Source organism: Pyrgilauda ruficollis, unplaced genomic scaffold (assembly GCF_017590135.1).
Source record: "Pyrgilauda ruficollis isolate IOZ18807 unplaced genomic scaffold, ASM1759013v1 scaffold2, whole genome shotgun sequence".
NCBI classification, from domain to species: domain Eukaryota; kingdom Metazoa; phylum Chordata; class Aves; order Passeriformes; family Passeridae; genus Pyrgilauda; species Pyrgilauda ruficollis.
This window is the reverse complement of record NW_024519206.1, coordinates 10,232,826-10,249,860: the sequence shown is the minus strand read 5'-3', so window position 1 is coordinate 10,249,860 and position 17,035 is coordinate 10,232,826. Positions and strand designations below refer to the sequence as shown.

General features: G+C 43.4%; 1 protein-coding gene across 1 annotated transcript in view; it reads left to right on the top strand.

Moving 5' to 3' along the window:
• RAPGEF5 (Rap guanine nucleotide exchange factor 5) overlaps positions 1-17,035 on the top strand; it is a 158,322-nt gene that overhangs the window by 93,761 nt on the left and 47,526 nt on the right. The window contains exon 11 of the mRNA XM_041466150.1: positions 260-348. Coding sequence (XP_041322084.1) covers positions 260-348 — 89 coding nt within the window. The remainder of the gene's footprint in view (positions 1-259; positions 349-17,035) is intronic.

Here is a 17,035-nt window from a genome sequence, read left to right as displayed (position 1 = left end):
CAGCGGCCCGCGGCCCGGCAGGGCGATGGCCCCCGGGGGGGGAGCTTAGGGGCCGGGCGCGCAGGGAGCGGGGCGCCATGGGCAGCGGCAGGGTGCGGGTGCCCGAGGCGCTGGCGGGCCGCGGCGGGGAGCGGCCGCTGCCCACCTTCGACGTGCCTTACTTCAAGTACATCGACGAGGAGGACGAGGAGGATGAGTGGAGCAGCCGCTCGCAGTCCTCCACCGAGGATGACTCCGGGGACTCTCTGCTTTCCGACAGATACGTGGTGGTGTCGGGGACGCCGGAGAAGATTTTGGAGCATCTCCTCAGCGACCTGCACCTGGAAGCCGCCCAGGACAAAGAGACGGGTAAGGAGCGAGCCTGGCGGGGAGGCGGCGGCGGCCGGGGATGGGGGAGAGGTGCCGGTCCCGGTGTCGGTCCCGGTGCCGGTCCCGGTACCGGCAGAGCGGCGCGGGGATCGCTGCCGGGCAGCCCTGGCCGAAAGCCGCTGCCAGCTGGGCGTGCAGCCGGGGCGATGCCGGGAGGAATCCCCGAGTGTGGCGCGGCGGCCGGGCGGTGGCGGAGCGGCACCGGCCCCGGGGCAGGAGCGCCGGCGGTAGCGGAGCCGCTCGGCAGCAACTTGAACCGGTGTACCTTCGGCTTTGGCTGCCGCCCGGGCAGCGCAGGCTGCGGCGGGCTTTGTACAGCACCGTGTCTCTGCAGACAGGGCTGCCATCCCTCGCAGCCTGCAGCTGTTCCTGTATCCATCCGGATGCTTGCAGTGCACCTCACCTCCTGGCCAGCTACTCGTTTTGCCACCAGCCCAGTACTTTGGCACGTCTGTTCCATTAAAACGGCTTATAAATTTCCTCATAGCCCGGGGCGCACCGTATCGCCCAGTGCTCTACTTGTTTGTCTTCAACCAGAGATATTTCATTCCAGCCTAGAGCAATTTTATATGAATCGAGCTACTTGACATGCATGCAGTTTAATTTCCAGCTGGATCTCTTGGATATATGCACAGCTTGCTGTCACCAAGAGCTCATGGAGTAGTTTATCAGAAGTGCCTGTAACCTGCAATTCATAGGTACTTTTAATGGAAGCAGCCAGGCTGGTGGGACTTTTGGAGGTCCTGAATACTGAAGAGGAGGGTAGGTGGCTGCCAACGCCACCGTGTATTTGATCATCCCCAGCAGGGTTAAAATGCATACTCCTGATGCCTGTATATCTTTCTCTACAAACGAGATTACTGAGAATAAACACACTGTAATCCTTTTAAATGTCTGAAAAGATAAATAACATCTGTGATTCTCAGAACAAGTCATTAGTTTAATGTGGGACAATAGGCATATTCCTAGTGCTGATGTGTCAATGCCCCAAAGAAACACATAGAGTGTCTGCCAGTGATATTATTACAGTGTTCCTAGTGCTGCTTTTGTCTGCCTAGACATTAATATTTAGTGCAGAGAGAGGCTGTGGTTGTTTTCCTTCCACAGATGCACTAGGCTAGTTATGGGTGTAATTTACTTGAACCACCTTGTAGGCAGTGTAGTGAGGATCCTTCCTTGGCCTTTTAAGGTCAAATATTGGAATGTAATAAGTTTTCTCATTAATGTTTATCACACACATATTGGGGACCATCAGCTGCCAGTCTTTATAGTCTGCTTCATCTTATTTTATAAGCTCACAATCTTGCTGGAAAACAGTGATACTTTCAGTAGTGATATGCATTATATTTTGGTGTTTGTAAAAGCAAAGCACTCCTTTTGTAAGGCTTTAGATGCTGTATACATCCTCCCATGTACTACCTTTTTTTTTTTTAATCTCTTTACTCTCTCTCCCTCACATCACCACTCCTTTTGTAAGGCTTTAGATGCTGTATACATCCTCCCATGTACTACCTTTTTTTTTTTAATCTCTTTACTCTCCCTCACATCATAGAGAGGCTGTTCCTAAGCCTGGTCTTTTTTGTTGTCTAGAGGGGCTGGTAAACTGTCCTCAAAGCAAATGTTAAACCATTACTTGCTTGGTTGTTAGCAGATGGTAAAGTATTTAAAGGTTGATTAGCTTCCCCTCACCTCTGCCTTATCCTAGCTCCTTTAGAAAGAAACAATTAAGCTCTGCCCTGTAGCCAGGGTTAACTGGATCCCAGGGGCAGAACAAAGTGGCTGTGCCTTTGGTTTTTTGCCATCACAAAGACCTGTGCTAAACTTGCCCAGCAGCCCTCCACTCCCTCAAGGGTAGTTCCTCAGATACTATTTTCTTCTGACTTTATCAATCTGGTAATACAGAGCTTCATCAAAATGAAAGACTTTAGGAGTTATGTTTCCCAGTGGTTTACGAGGGGGATGCCCCGCAATGGTTTTTACCATCTTCTTTTGCAGATTCGGTTGCCTTTGGCATGAGGAAGTATGGGATGTTGATTGTGTATATGTACAGCTTTGTGTGTGTACCTGAAGGCATCCTTCTGCCTTTTGGGTGCTTGGATTTGCTGGGTTTTGTATTTTTTTCCTAGTGCCAATCTGGCCCATCTCAGAGAATGATGGAGTTGCAGAGCCCTGCAGGCTTGTGTTTTAGCAGGCATGGCTTCACAGAACGTAAAAGGACAATGTTGTACCCAGCTGCTGCTCCTGCTGTCTGTTTGCCAGTTCCAGGATGACTTCCGTGGCCTCTGCTTTCCCTGCAGCCCCCAATGCAGTTTCCTTATTTGTGTCTGTAAAGAACAAGAGAAAGGGCTGTTCTCACATTCGAAGGTGCACAGGGGGCTGTTGTTCTGTTTGACCTTTGGCACTGCTTCCCAAGGAGGGATGCTCTGTGTGTTTTCATTCCCACCCTTTCTATACCAAATCATAACTGCAGCCCTCTGTGGCTGTTAACAGAAAAATCCGCTATCCTGGGGCTGGCGTGGCCATGGAACTCTGCCTTTTCCAAACACCGACATGGCTGAACCATGTGCCATGGACTGCTCCCGCCAGCCTCCATTTTCTAGCCCAAGTCAGCAGACACCGCTTGCACCTGAGAGCCCAAAGCAAGTTTTGGGGCTGATCTGAAAAAAATTTTACTGGTGTCCAGCCCGGTCTCCAGGGCTTCCTTCAGCGGCTGCTAAACCTGCAGCAAGACACTTTAGGCATTCAGCTTAATAAACAGGTCGGGACCCAACCTGAAGAGTTGTCCCAGTGCCTGTGACATAACAGCAGCTGAGGACACCTGAAGAGGACACTGCAATTTGCAAAGCTAGACTAGACTATTGCTCTGGTGACTTCCATAAGCAGGATGTCTGGAAAGCCTGAGGTTTGCAAGACTCTTTAGGCTTAACTTAATAATTGTTTAACGACTGAGGGATTTTTGAGGTGACTGTGTCCAGGAATATACGCGAGTTCTTGGCATATCACCTTAAATTTGGGCTTGCCACTAACAAAGGCTTGCCAGCCTCCCATCTCAAAGGGAGGAAGTTTTCATCTCACTGAGGTACTAAAACCTGTAAAGTACCAACCCAAGAAGACTGTTCTTGTTTCCTGCCATGGGATGGATTGAAATTTTAAATTTCTGTAACAAACAACTTTTCTGAGTCATCTCTAAGGTGGTTGGAATCACTGGAGAATGTCTGCTGAGTGTGCATTTTAGAGTGCAATTTGAGGTTTTAAGAACTGAATAGAGAGATACACTTCAAATATGTCAGTATCTAGGTGGAAGATGCAAAACACACTTCCTGGGCTAATCCTCATCAAGGGTGGGGATTTGAACAAGTAATCTTCAAGAGGCCAAATCTTAGCATCTCAGGATCTCTAATCCCTTCTCATTGACTACACCATTTATTTAGAATCATTGTTCTTTTATGTACTTTATTTTTTGGATGTTAGCAGTACTTCTCTAGATATCCTGATGTCATTTTTGGAGTTTCCTCCAGCTGGTCTCTGTTCAAACATACTTTCTTGCTTTGTGGTGGTAACATTCAACATTTGGCAGCCTCTGGAATTACGTCGTGATCATCCACTGCTACTACACCAGGCCTGCCTGGATCTCTCAGACCATTTCCTTCAGTCCATTGGGTCACCTCTCTCGAGCACCTTAAGCAGAACATTGCTGAAGTAGAACATAATCTTCCCCCACTGCATCTGCTGACACCATATGTCTTTTACCTCCCTACTACAGGATTCATGTCAGGCAATGAATAGAGAAGAGATTCATTTGTGAAGGTCTTTGAGAGCAAGAGGCAGAGGGAAAGTGTGATCTGGAGAAAGGAAATAAACATGGAATGGTATGACTGGAACAACGTGGTTGTGTCGGTATTAATAGGTGTATCTTTGTAGTGGACTGGGTGAAGGGGATTGTGACAAGGGGGAGGCATGACAGTTTTGTTAGGCGATTGCAGATGTTGGGATGGCAAATGATGGGGATTCTGGAGAAAGACTAAAGGGACAGAAAAAGAGGACAAATCCTCATGACATAGCTAAAGGAGAGGTGGAAAAGTATAAGTATGGTCTGGATTTCTTTGGAGTAGGAAAAGAAAGGAGTAATGACCTTTGTACCTTGCTATGTCCCCTTATTTGGGACTGTGCAGGATCCTTGGATTAGTGGGAACTCTCCCCTGTCATACAGAAGCAGTTTTAATTTAGGATTGTAACATACCACCTTGGCCTTCAGACCATGTTCTGAAGTCCTGTGTAGTAAAAGTTACTTTTGTTTTACACATTCTATTTCTACACTGTGCCAATGACACTGCTGTGCTGTTGGGCAGTGGCACCCTCTGTGGAGCTGTATGTGACCTTGGAGGGGAATGGTACTATCTTGCATGACCTGACTGTAGTGAGCTGCTAAATGAAGTTGTGAAAAAGGGATACAGCTCTGCCTTTCCTAGATTGTCTTTTGTTTACTATTCCAAGAAAAAAAGGTCTGGTTGCTTTTCGGTAATTTTTTCTTATGTTATTAGGTTTTTTGCTCACTGTTCTTTTCACTGATGATTAAAAGGTGTTGAAAAATGTACTCCTGTGACTGCCACTCAGTATCTGATGCATGTGGACTGATGTCAGCAAGAATAAATACTTGCCCAACACTTTGTGATCCTACCTTCCAGGTTTTAGGATGGAGAGAATAAATGCCTGCTAACCCTTCCTCTTAACAGTCTTTCATAATGAAATGTTCAGTCATAATTTTGAGGGATTTCGTAAATTTTTTTCTGAAGTTTTAGGAAGATTTGGTAAAATAAGCGGGCTAAAAGCATTTTACTGCCATGCTCGTAGGAGGGGAATAAGATTTTAGCTGAGCACATCAGTGTAAGAATAACGAAAGACAAAAAATACTAATATATATCAGTGTTCAGTATGAGAGAACCTGGGGAGGCTCTTGCAGAGGACCATTGCTTTATGCAGTGTGAGTCTAAGCTATCTCTAAATTAGACTGTCAGTAGAAGTAGGTTTAGAATAAATCAATAAAATGAATAGTAACAAATCACCAGGATCAGATGTTACTCCCTGCAGACTTCTAAAGGAACTCTGATATGAAATTGCTGAACTCCTAACAGTGGTGTGTAATCTATCATATAAAGCAGCTTGAGTGGCAGAGGAAGGTGGAAAATGTGATACCAATTAAAAGAAATGGTTCTATTTGGGGAACGTCTAAGTAATAAGGTTGTCATTTTATCAATACATTATTCTAGCAAAAACTGTTGCTGGAGTTGAAAGAAGCAGCTCAGCCTTTCCCAGCCACTCTTGCCACTGGTGCCTCTGTGCTTCTACAGTCTGTCATGTGATTCTGTTGCAGACCCAAAGCTGGTCCTAGTTGATACTAACCTAGGAAATACTGAATTATTAATTTTAAGAGTCACTTGATCTGTCAGCGACACAAAATTTGCTCCCGTGACACAGGGAGAAGTTGGCAGGGAGTGAGAGGTGTGCAGGTGAGGACAGCGGGAGAGAAGGACTGGTGTCTTTAGCAGCTGGACTTGCTTGCAGGAGTGTGATTAGATGCAAAATTTCAGCATGAAGTTATGAATTTGTGCTGGGAAATTGGGTGTCAGTACAGCTGATGCAGAAGGAAGAAATGCATACGGAAACATACTGAGAAGCAGGAAATGTGGAGATTATCTTTTGCAGATCGTTCAGATGTTGTGTATCCTGTAGGGCTGTTAAATGTTTGGAAGAGCATGAGGGTGTATATGATCTGATGTGCCTGTATCTTATACTCATATTTTCAAAATGCTTTTGATAAAGTCCCTTGTGAAAAATCCTGAAAGAAATTTAAAGATAATTTTGATCAGGAAGGCGATGCTTTCCAGGATTGATAATTACTTAAAAGAGAGAAAATGAAAGATAGGAGTAAATTGTCTGTGTTTAAAATGGAGGGAATTCTCCATTGAAGACTGGATGCTGTGGAGTGTGGGGTGTAATCTGATGTAACATCATGTACTCGTATTATTAAATGGTTGAGGGTCTCCTGATAAATAAAGCCATAGTTTCCCCTTTGGTGCCCATGCAAGATGTTCTTGTATGCCTTATTATCCCCACATCTGTCTGTTTGAGCTGTTGTGCTATATCAGGAAGCTGATCCAACTCAAAATTAGTCTCATGAAAGTAGTAAGAATGGGGCAGTGTAGAACTGGGAAAATAAGTTGGGAGCAGGCCCCTCGAACCAGCCCTATGGCTGCTGAAAGATGAAAGGAATAAAATCTGTGTGACTGCAGGATAAAATTGCAGATGGGATCCAAGTTTGAAAAATGCAAAGTAATGTGTTTTTCTACCATGAAGAAGAGGAAATTCTCATTATACATATTCAGCAGATTGCTGACTTGACTATTATAATGTAGAAAATAGGTCTATGGAGGTAGTGGGGATAGTTCTTGGAAATTTTTGATCAGCATTGGTCAAAAAGGCAAATGGTATTTAGGCTAATTAGGTAAAAACTAAGCAAGAGCTGTAGTTATACCATTGTGTAACTGTGAAATATGGAATGTATAATATGATTTCTTCTCCCCCAGCTCAGGTTGAAAATGAAGTAAAGGGCAGCAAGGGTGATTAGAACTATAGATTAAATATATCTAAGAAAAAACAGTGTAGGTCTGGTCATTGTAGGAAGGCAACTTCCTACAATGTAGGAAGGTTTCTACAATGTACTTCCTTCATTGTAGTGAAGGAGATAGCTGGTGATCTACAAGACAATTAATTGTGTGGGGAAGGTGAGACGTAAAGATTGCTCATTGTTTCTCATAATGAGGCAAGTGTTTTGTAACACAGTGAATTTGGTTTATAATTGATAAACAGAAGTGGTTTTACAGCATAATGCACAGCTAAACTGTGGAATTTGTTGTTGTGAGTATTCTGTGGAAGCCAAAAATTTGAAAGGGTTTAAACACAAACTAGGCAAAATCCTGGCAAAAATTCCATCACTGCCGTGGTATCAATACGACTTCCCATTTGGAAAGTCTAAACTGCCTGTTGCTGGAAGATAGGAGGTTGTGTCTGAGGAAGACAACTCTGTGTTCATCTTTTTTTGAGTTCTTTTTTCTTCCGTTGGGCAACCTCTGCCAAAGACCTAGTTCTTTTTATGAAGATCCTTGCTCTGACCCACAGTACTGCATGCAGCATGTTGCAGTTTGGAAAGAATTAATCAGAATCTAAGATTATAGTAAGATGGGAGGGAAAACTGAGGGAATTGTCAGTTCAACTAGCAGCAGAGTGGCAGCAGCATTTTCTGCTGCATGGCTTTGCAGTGCTGAATGCCATCATGATGGAACCTGAAGCTGGGACAAGAGAAGCTGGAGCTCTGGATAGCATGAATTGGGGACCTTGGCTGCCAGCAATGACACTGGCTTCCCAGATGGGAAGGTCTGACATTCTCTAACTGTACTTTGCCATGCTAGCCCATCTCTTCTTCTATACTCGGCTTGACCTTGTGCCAAGTAGATTTAGGTAACTTAATAGGAAATAATTTTTTCCCCTTTGGTAGGATTATTTTCTTCACAGTAGTGAGCTGAATCAGCTTGCAGAAGGAGCACCATGTCTGGGATTCACTACAGACAGACAGTGTGTCACATGCTGCAGTGCCAAAGATAATGGGAAATGCCAACGAGGGGAATATGTCTAAGATGCTCTCCGGTGTGAGGAGCTCAGACAGTCTTTTCTGAGAAATGAGGACACGGAGCCTGAAAAGAGTTTATTTGCACTTGGGCACTAAAACTTGTTTGGGCAAACTTTGGAAAGGCCGAGTCTGGGAATGCTGCTCCTGAATTGTCCCACCATTGTATCCAATGACTGGGAAACTAGAGTCTGGGAAACTATGGGGAATGATAAACACTCTCATGCATGATCAGGACTCTCTTTGTAGATGGTATTTTTTCAGTTCATCACCGGGGAATGATAAACACTCTCATGCATGATCAGGACTCTCTTTGTAGATACAGATGGTATTTTTTCAGTTCATCACTGCAAATACTTTTATGCTGTGAGTACACTTAGCAAGTTGGACCCTTTCAGGGAGAGAAAGTAACTGAAGTAGCCATCAAAAATCCACATGGTTACGGTGTGCCCAGGAGCACTGAGGCACTTTGTGCACTGCAGGCACCTAAATACATTATTTTAGTACTCAATAAAAAAATACCTGGTAGAGCCCCAAGTGTTTAATGTTCTGTGTTTAAGTCAAATTTGCAGAAGAAAAAACGACTATTCTATATGACAGCCAATTGGATCATAGTATTGTCAGTTTCTCTGTGTTTTCCCTGTAATTCAGTGATTCATTATTGCCAGTTGTCACCTTTTGCTGTGTGAGAAAGTGATAAGGAGCTGTCATGAAAGCCTAGTGTGAAACCATTTATTATGAAGATGTGCATTGTAGACAATATCAGGGTTTTTGATGAACTTAGTTGTTTAAGCAGAAAAGAATTGGGAAGTGTAGGACTATCGGGAGAATATTTTTAGGGATAAAAGTATTTTTCTGTTGACAGTGGGAAAGGCTTTTAAGTCAGAAAAGACAGAAAATGTTCATTTGTTGTACTGCAAAATAAGCTTGGGTGATATAAGCAATTTTTTGAGGTACCTGGAAGATAAGATGTTATGACACTGGGAATTTGGTAAGGTTGTTGGAAATGTAACCCTGAAGACATTTAATCAGTTATTTGTAACATCCCTTTTGCTCTCATAACATTGGAAGTCTAAGCACTGTAACTGTCAAATCAATGGAGAAAGTATTTCAGATACATGAAATTATATATATATATAAATAACCAGATGCATTAAGTAGCTGAGATCATAAAGAGACATGCTTGTATATTTGAAAAGCATTTCTGCAGAATTTTTTCCAGAATGGTGCTTTTGATAATTCCTAATTGTCTGGTGGTGCTAAGCCAAGAAGTGCATGGAAGGGATAAAAAATTATTGGAAGACTTTATAAAAATTCTTGTATTTTAGTGGTAAAAAGAATAGCAAATGTTGCTTCTTAGTTTCTGTCTTAATCTGAATCCTTTTCTAATCACTCAAGTGTGGCTGGTCAGTGTCAAATGTAGCAGAAATAACTTGTGTTCCCAGGTCAGAAGGTTTGGACTGAGTGCCATGAAGTCAAAGGACAAAACGGAGTCGGTGAGCAGGGGTCATGTCAAATAAATGCCTCATCAGGAGACCTGTCATCTTGGATATACACCCAGCAGTGAGGTTGATTCCCTGTCTGGCTCAAATGCTACACAGGAGGCTAGGTCAGTTCCACAGCTGTAGGTGTGGAGATGAAACAGGCCAGGTACCTTCTGTTGCAACTAATGTCATACTGCCTCTAGTGAGCCATAAGAACACCAAAACAAGTCAACAGCAGCTTAGCAAAAAATCATAGCCAAATTCTAAAATGTATCTAAACTGTGGTAGCTGTTGCTGACTTCTGTTTAGTAGAGATCCATTCCCCTGCAGAAATTTGATCAAACCACCAAGAACATGAAGGGGGAGGATAACCTCTACTGCAGAGGTGACACAGCTTTAGAGATCCTCTCAGCCCCCAGATACAGCCCTGCTTCATATTTTCCCAGAATGTGGCTCACTGAAGCTGACTATAAAACATGTACAATTATCTAAAAAGTGCTGTTTCTAGTAGATGAAAAGTGGGACCTGAATTTTAAGAGAGTAGTGTAAGAGGAGTAGCAACAGATGGTGTGTGGGCTGGTAGGTCAGTTAGCTGTGAGAGTAGGAACTGGAACTGTAAAAATGAAATATCAATGTTGCTGCTTCTTATAAAGTTTCTACACATCCTGTTCCTTCAGCAAGAGCCCCAGACCACCTTGTCCTTCAGGAACCCCAAATATGGGCCCTTCACCACAGCTCCCCCATTTATGTACAATAAAAAGAGTACAAAAAAAGTACTACTTTTCTTTCTTCTTAGAGCCTTTTATTATCAAACCCTGATCTGCAAGGTGTTGAAAAGCTGGGCACTGTCATGCAGGTACTCTTCTTGGGTCACACCAAGATTCCCCAGCTGCTGACCTAAGTAGGCGTTTGTACACTAATGACTCCTGTGTCGCTATTGGCACCTACTGTGATGCCTGTTGAGTTGGAACCGTGTTCTCAGGATACAGCAAGGCATTCCTTTCTGAAAGCAGGATCTGTAATGATAGAAAGCTCAGAGATGGTACTCTGAAATTCAGATTTTTAAATTTATTTTTCTTTTTTTGTAAAAGGCTTTTATGGAATGGGGGAATTTTTATGTGAGAATGTTGAAAAGATAAAACGGTATCTTGATGTGCTTGCTGTATCTCCGAGTCCAAGAATACAGTTCACGTATTCAGAGTTTGAATTCCAGTGTTTCCAGTGCTCCAAGTTGCTATAATACAATGATTTTCTTGTGAGATTAACATTTTATGAGGAATATAAAGAGCTCCTTCATTCCCCACCCACAGGATGGAAGGATGGATTCACTGCAGACCTGTGCTTTGAGGTTGTGTATTAAGAATCTGAAAGAAATCTGTTCTTCAAAGCGGCTTTTTTCCCTCTTGTGAACTAAATTTACTCTCATGCTGTTAATTCCTCCTTCCCCCGCAATCCTTCTTAACATGCCCCGAGTTCAAACAGTTTCACAGTACTATGGAAGTAGAAGCCTTGGTCTTTTTGTGAGCAGGAGTGGGACTGGTTTTGCCTATAGCCACACTACAATGATTGTTACTGTACTAGGCTCCCTGTCATGCTCCCTGTTACTGCTGTTAGGTGATGCTTGGCTGTGCAGTGTACTGATGCAGTCCTTTTCTTTACTGCTTTCTGTAAATCCCTGGGCTCAGAGGTCATCCGGGGAGATTAAGAACAAAAAGCCACAACCCCAGACCTATTTGTGAACCATTAATTGGTATAGATTTCTGCCTATTTCCCAGTGGGCTTTTTGTGGGCTCTTAAGACCTCCCCTAATAGCTGGGAACCCTGGGCTGCATTACAGCACGGAGTGCCTCTGCCTGCTGTGTAGCTGAATAAACACAATTGCTTAAGGAGTTCTGGGGCTTCTGCTGCCTTCTCTAGCTTGTTCAAAGTGAAGAGAGGAAAAAGAGCAGATGAGGCAGCAGCTGCTAAAGGCTGGTGTGGTTTGTGATGTTTTGCTAGGTTTTGATTTTAATGGGCAAGGGAGAAGATTGGCTGTTGGATGTAGAAATAGATGGTTGTAATAGGCATACTTTTGTGAGAGAAGAGGGGCCTGTCTAAAAAGGAGATACTGGAGCAGAATGCGTTGAGTATAAATTCAGAAGCTGTGTGCTTTAACTGCAGTTGGTAAGCTCATAATGCAGGCTTTAAATTGCTGTTGCTGTTTTTAGAGGGAAAGGTTTGATCCAGTTTGGTATTACTTAGGATGTATAACATCTTTTATGAGAGTCTATGTAGTTGGCATTGGAGACAGTGCTGCTTGTTTTTTTAGAGTAAATTTTGATGCTTTCAAAGATTGAAATAGGAGTGGAATTACAGCACTTTGACAGCCAAAGGTTTTTCATGAGATGTCAGTTACCCTCATGGAGTATAGCTGGCACTGACAGAAAGAGCTTTTCAGAATAGCATCAGTTACTGCAATAAAATACATTACTTGTCTCATCTTCTAGACAAGGTGAAAAATACCGATGTGAGCTGTAGCTGTGGCAGCAGCTCACACCACTATCTCCCAAGCCCGGCTGAGATCATGAGATGACCTTGTCTTAGTTCAGAAAAGCTTATGAGGTCCTTCTAAAACCAAGGTCATACTCCCTCTCTGATGTGGAAATGTGATGGCTACAAGGACACTGAGTGCAAAAACATTTTGGAGGAAGGGTTTTGGGAAAATAGATTAATGTAAAAAAAGTGGCAGTATTGATGAGTCTAATTTTGATGGAAGCTAATAATGAAATACTTTGGTTTTCTTGTGACAGCAATTGGCATGAATTGTGATTTTATTCCTTTGCTTGAACTTGAGTTTTGATGGAGAATGAGAGATGTAATCATGGAGAGATCATGCTGACTTGGGACTGCTGGAAGCTTTTATACCTCACATTTTATTTCTTTTCAGTTTCTTTCCTTTTTATCTTTTTCTGCAGTCTGCATCCTCCTCCTGCCATTATCCCTCCTCCTCTCACTGCCCACAATGTTCTGCCAATTCCTCAAGCAGCCTTTCTTTAACCCTCTTCACATGCACTTCTTGGAATTTAGGGCTGGTTGACCTCTCTCTAGGAGCCATTGCAGTTAAACCAGATAGCCAGATCTTGGTTTTGTTCTTTCTCAGCCATGAATTCAGAGCCCCGGCATCAATGCAATAAAGAAACCCTTGTTGGATTTCATTCCCTGCCCCATAGGAGCCTTGTCCATGGGATTTTGTTTGTCGATACTGTTAGTAACATCATGGGGGATGCACAGCCACAAGCTGGAAGCAAACAAACGACAGTGAAAAACAACCACAAACAAATAGCATTTGTCAGATCCCCACTGTCAAAGGGTTTTCATTCACAGCCTTAAAGCAGCAGTGGCCATGTAGCCTTGCCCCAAAGTGTGAAAACCACCAAGAATGGGCAAATGCAAGCATTTTGCTTATAAGGTGACTACATCTCCTCTTACGGTCTGAAGATGTTAGCTGTCTCTGTGTCTGTAGAGTTTAACTCTGTAACAAGCAGGTGGAAAATTTCCTGCCTGGTACCTGTAGCAGGGAGGCTACAACAGGATGATTTGGCAATTCAGCACACACATGCATCCCACTTTCTGGCAGGCAAAATGCCTCCTCACTTCCACTCCAGCTGTGCAGGCACTGAACAAAGAGAGGCTGCATGGGGGCAGCCAGGTGGTTCTTAGGATGGACAGACAGGTGCAGACCTCTGGCCTGCTGGAGCCCAGCCTGTTGTGAGGAGGCAGCCCTGGATATGCTGTGGGCTCCTCTCCCCTGGATGTCCCTGGAGCAGGGCAGGGAAGCAAAGGGGCACTGTCTATTCCCTCCTTGCTCTCCCTGTGCACTGTAGGGCTCCTAGGCCACAGCAGCTGGTGAATGCCTTGGATGCTCTATCAGTGCTGGGGCTGCTGATGGGCACAGAGCCCTTCCCCAGGACAATGTGACACCCTGGGGAGCCACTGCCATCGTGGGACCTCTGAGGTTGGCTGTGGGCAGAAGCTCCAAAGCACACAAGGAGATTTTGGGATGTGATCAGCTGGGAAACCTGGGCATGTTGGACAAGCGAAGTCTAAAGCTGTAGGCAGGGGAAGGTGTCTGCCAGCTGAAACTGGGCAGCTCCCATTGCCAAGAAGGCATTTTCCAGAGGTATATGTAGTATCACTGGCTTGAGGGAAATTCTGTTATGGTTTCCAGCATGATGGCCCATCTCTCCAGGCAAATATGTCATGGTCTGCTTGTGTAAATACTTTGAACAGGTTTTCTTTTCTTTGATGTGTGAGTACAGATAGTGTTATTATTAATGAGAATCTAATCTCCCTTCTGGAGTGAGGTTTTTGACATGCAAATGGGCCACAGGACATTTGGTGTTACATCATAGTTTAATGGATAGAAAATTTGTTCAGGGAGTCAAGGTTAGGAAGATGTAATTTGGGAAGTTACAACTATGTTCTTGATTACAAAGAAGGATAAATATTTGATAACAGTTTTCTAAAAGCATCTGGAAAACAAGAAAATGCCATCAGCTTTGCAAGAAACTGCTGTACTGGGTTTTCTTGACAAATGGAGAGGATTCAGATGTTCCTGGAGCTTATGGTCATGTAGGTCTGGGATGGGGGAGTTCACAGCAAAAGGTAGGAGCAGGTGCCCAGAGTGCTGCTATTTGTAGTGTTTGGAAGAAAGACAGTGCTTCTTCTGACCCCCTGTGTCTTAGGGGAGTCCTGGGTATGCATCAGGGCAGAAAGACCAGGAAAGTCTGTCATTGGACCATACTCAGACTCCACTGAGGTGAATGTCAGAGTTTTGTGAACCCTTACTGCAGAGAATGTCAGCTCTGTACAATCAAGCTCTTAATGGAACAAAAAATTTTAAATGGGAAGTGAATGCACCACTTCCTCTGCTAATCTGTGAATCCAGAGATGCACAGCATTTGGCTTGACTATTCATGATCTATTTACCTTTTAAAATTCAGACATAGGCATGTGTGTGATGATTTATTCCTCCTTGTAATTGGATACAGTGATTAAATGAGCTTGCATATTATAGTTCATTGTCCTTCTGGGATGTGGGCTACTGTTTCTCCAGAACAGCAGCTCCTAATGGAATTAATTCCAGCTCCTGTATGTTTACTGTAATCGGTGATGTGTTTCTAAAAACTGATAAGGAATATCGCTTTTAAATATATGTTCTTATATATGAAGTATTCATCTAGCTGAAGGGTGGTATGTAATCCTCAGAGTCTTCCTCTAAGATCCTTTGCTACCTTCTCTGATAGGCTCTTTAGGAACAATAAATACATGCTCAGTATTTTGTAACCTGAAAGAGGCTGTAGGAAGTGTTACACCTAGCAGAAGCATTTACCAGGCTGCAGCCATGGCAAAGTGGTTGCAGTCTGAGACTGTCATCACATGATTGATGATTTCCCATGGGCTAAGCAGTGGTGATATAGAGAGCATACTGCTTCTTACTAAGAAAAAAAAAAAATTATAATTGCCTTTAATGACTAATTGAATAAGCAAATCAGTTTAATAAAAATTAAAAAAAAAAAAACCAAGAAATTATGCTGTTCGCCTATTTAATTTGAAGAGGGTTTGAAAAACTGATAGGCAAAGGCATTTGGCAGTAGGATCACCATCTGACTCACATTTGATGGTGTTGGCCAACAGCATTGGTGGTGTCTGCCTGGGACAGTGGGTTTGTGTGCTCAGCCTTGGCCAGTACCTCCCCTCCCTCCTGATCCCATATCTGCCTCCTTTTCTCTGCACAATGGCAAAATAAAGCACTTTTTATGAAGACCGTGCTGGCACTTACAGCCTAAAAGAGCTATAGAAATGAAAGATGGCAGTGAGCACGAGTCACAGCCAGGTGCTGTAGTGGTGAAACATGGTCACAGAGCAGATGATCCAAGAGGCACTGTTTAATACAGTGGCTTATCTACTATTGCAGTTTGTGATTTTGTCCTTAACATTGCATCAGATTCGTGTTTGCTTGTGCAGAAAGGTGGGGTTTACCTGGCAGCGAAGGAGATTCCTCTGTGCCCTGTGAAGTCCAGGAGACAGCTGGATGTCTTGATGGAGGGCTAAAAATTGAACACTTTCAGTGAAATACATCAGAATGCATCTCCTGCATTAGGTGCTTTCCAGTGTGTGCATGAAAAACACAATATCTCATAAGACTTGGAAAAGAGACAAAGGAAGAAAGCTGGACAATACCAGTCCAGAGTTATGCCTGAGAGCTGTGTTTTGCATCTGTTTCTTTTTATGTGAATGAATCAATAAATAGCACTTAAAATCTGAAATAATGGCAAGAGTGAATACAAACCTTTAGAAAATTACCCCACTGTGCTTTCATCTGTAATTGCTTAGTATTTCCCCATTATTTAACTGAAATAAGCAAGGCCATCAAAAAAAAAAAAAAAAAAACCCAACCCTGAGTAATTACGGTACAGTTGAACCAAGGATCTAATGCTGAACTCCCCAATGAATGTAAATACTTTGAAAATTATCAAAATAAGGGTCTTGTATCTTAAAAGTGTAGCACTGAGATGCTCTGTCTTGCAAGCAGCCAAATTGCACAGAAACACAGTTCAGCTGCCACAGGAAAATATGCCCATGCAGGTGTTTTAATACTTCCAAGCAGTTGAACTCTGGATAATGTCTGTTCCGCATGTCTTACCCCTGTATGATCGTTAAACAGTGCAAGCAAGAACCTTTGTGATTGCTTTCATTCAGCTGTCAGCACAGGGTTGTACTGACAAACACAATTGTTTGAAGTTTTTAGATGTTCTTAATACATATGCAGACTATGTGCAAGGCATTTTTTTATTGCTGTCTTCCATTAAGTTGTAATAATAATGAGCATAAAAGCTGTCTTTAATTACATGTTATCCTGTCACTGGAATGATTTGCGTGTCTCAGTGTAGCAAGTACAATTTCAGGGCATAATTTAAGGACCTATATCTTATAAATAAGTCTACACTTAGTGTAACAATGTATTTTAACACCACCATTGTGAAACTCATCAGATTTTCTTGGCACCCATTCACCACGTGGGGAAGCAAAATGCAGCTGCCTTATGAGTGCTCTGGTGCCCTTTGTTCTGGTTTTGTACTGTGAAGCTGTGCTTCACTGCCGTGGGGAATGGGGAGGAAGACAGGTGAGGAAATGCAAGATGCAACGATGGCCCTCTTTGGTTTTTGGGTTCTCTTGGATGTCACGTCCCTCGTGCCACCCCCCTCTGCATCATAGGTGTGTTGTTAAATATTGAATAAGTTATTTCCGAGCTATCTGAGAATTGTTTGCTCATCAGCCTGAAGTATTGTACACCCTGTGCAAAATGCTGGAGGCGGCATCCTTCCCCACAGCAGTGACATTGCAGCATGCCAGTGTCTGTCTGGGGCTCCTGTAGGGTTTGCAAGATGTATTTCTCTCTGCCCTCTCCCCAGCAGAGCCTGTAACACATCACAGTCATGCAGCATCTTTGCTGGGCCTT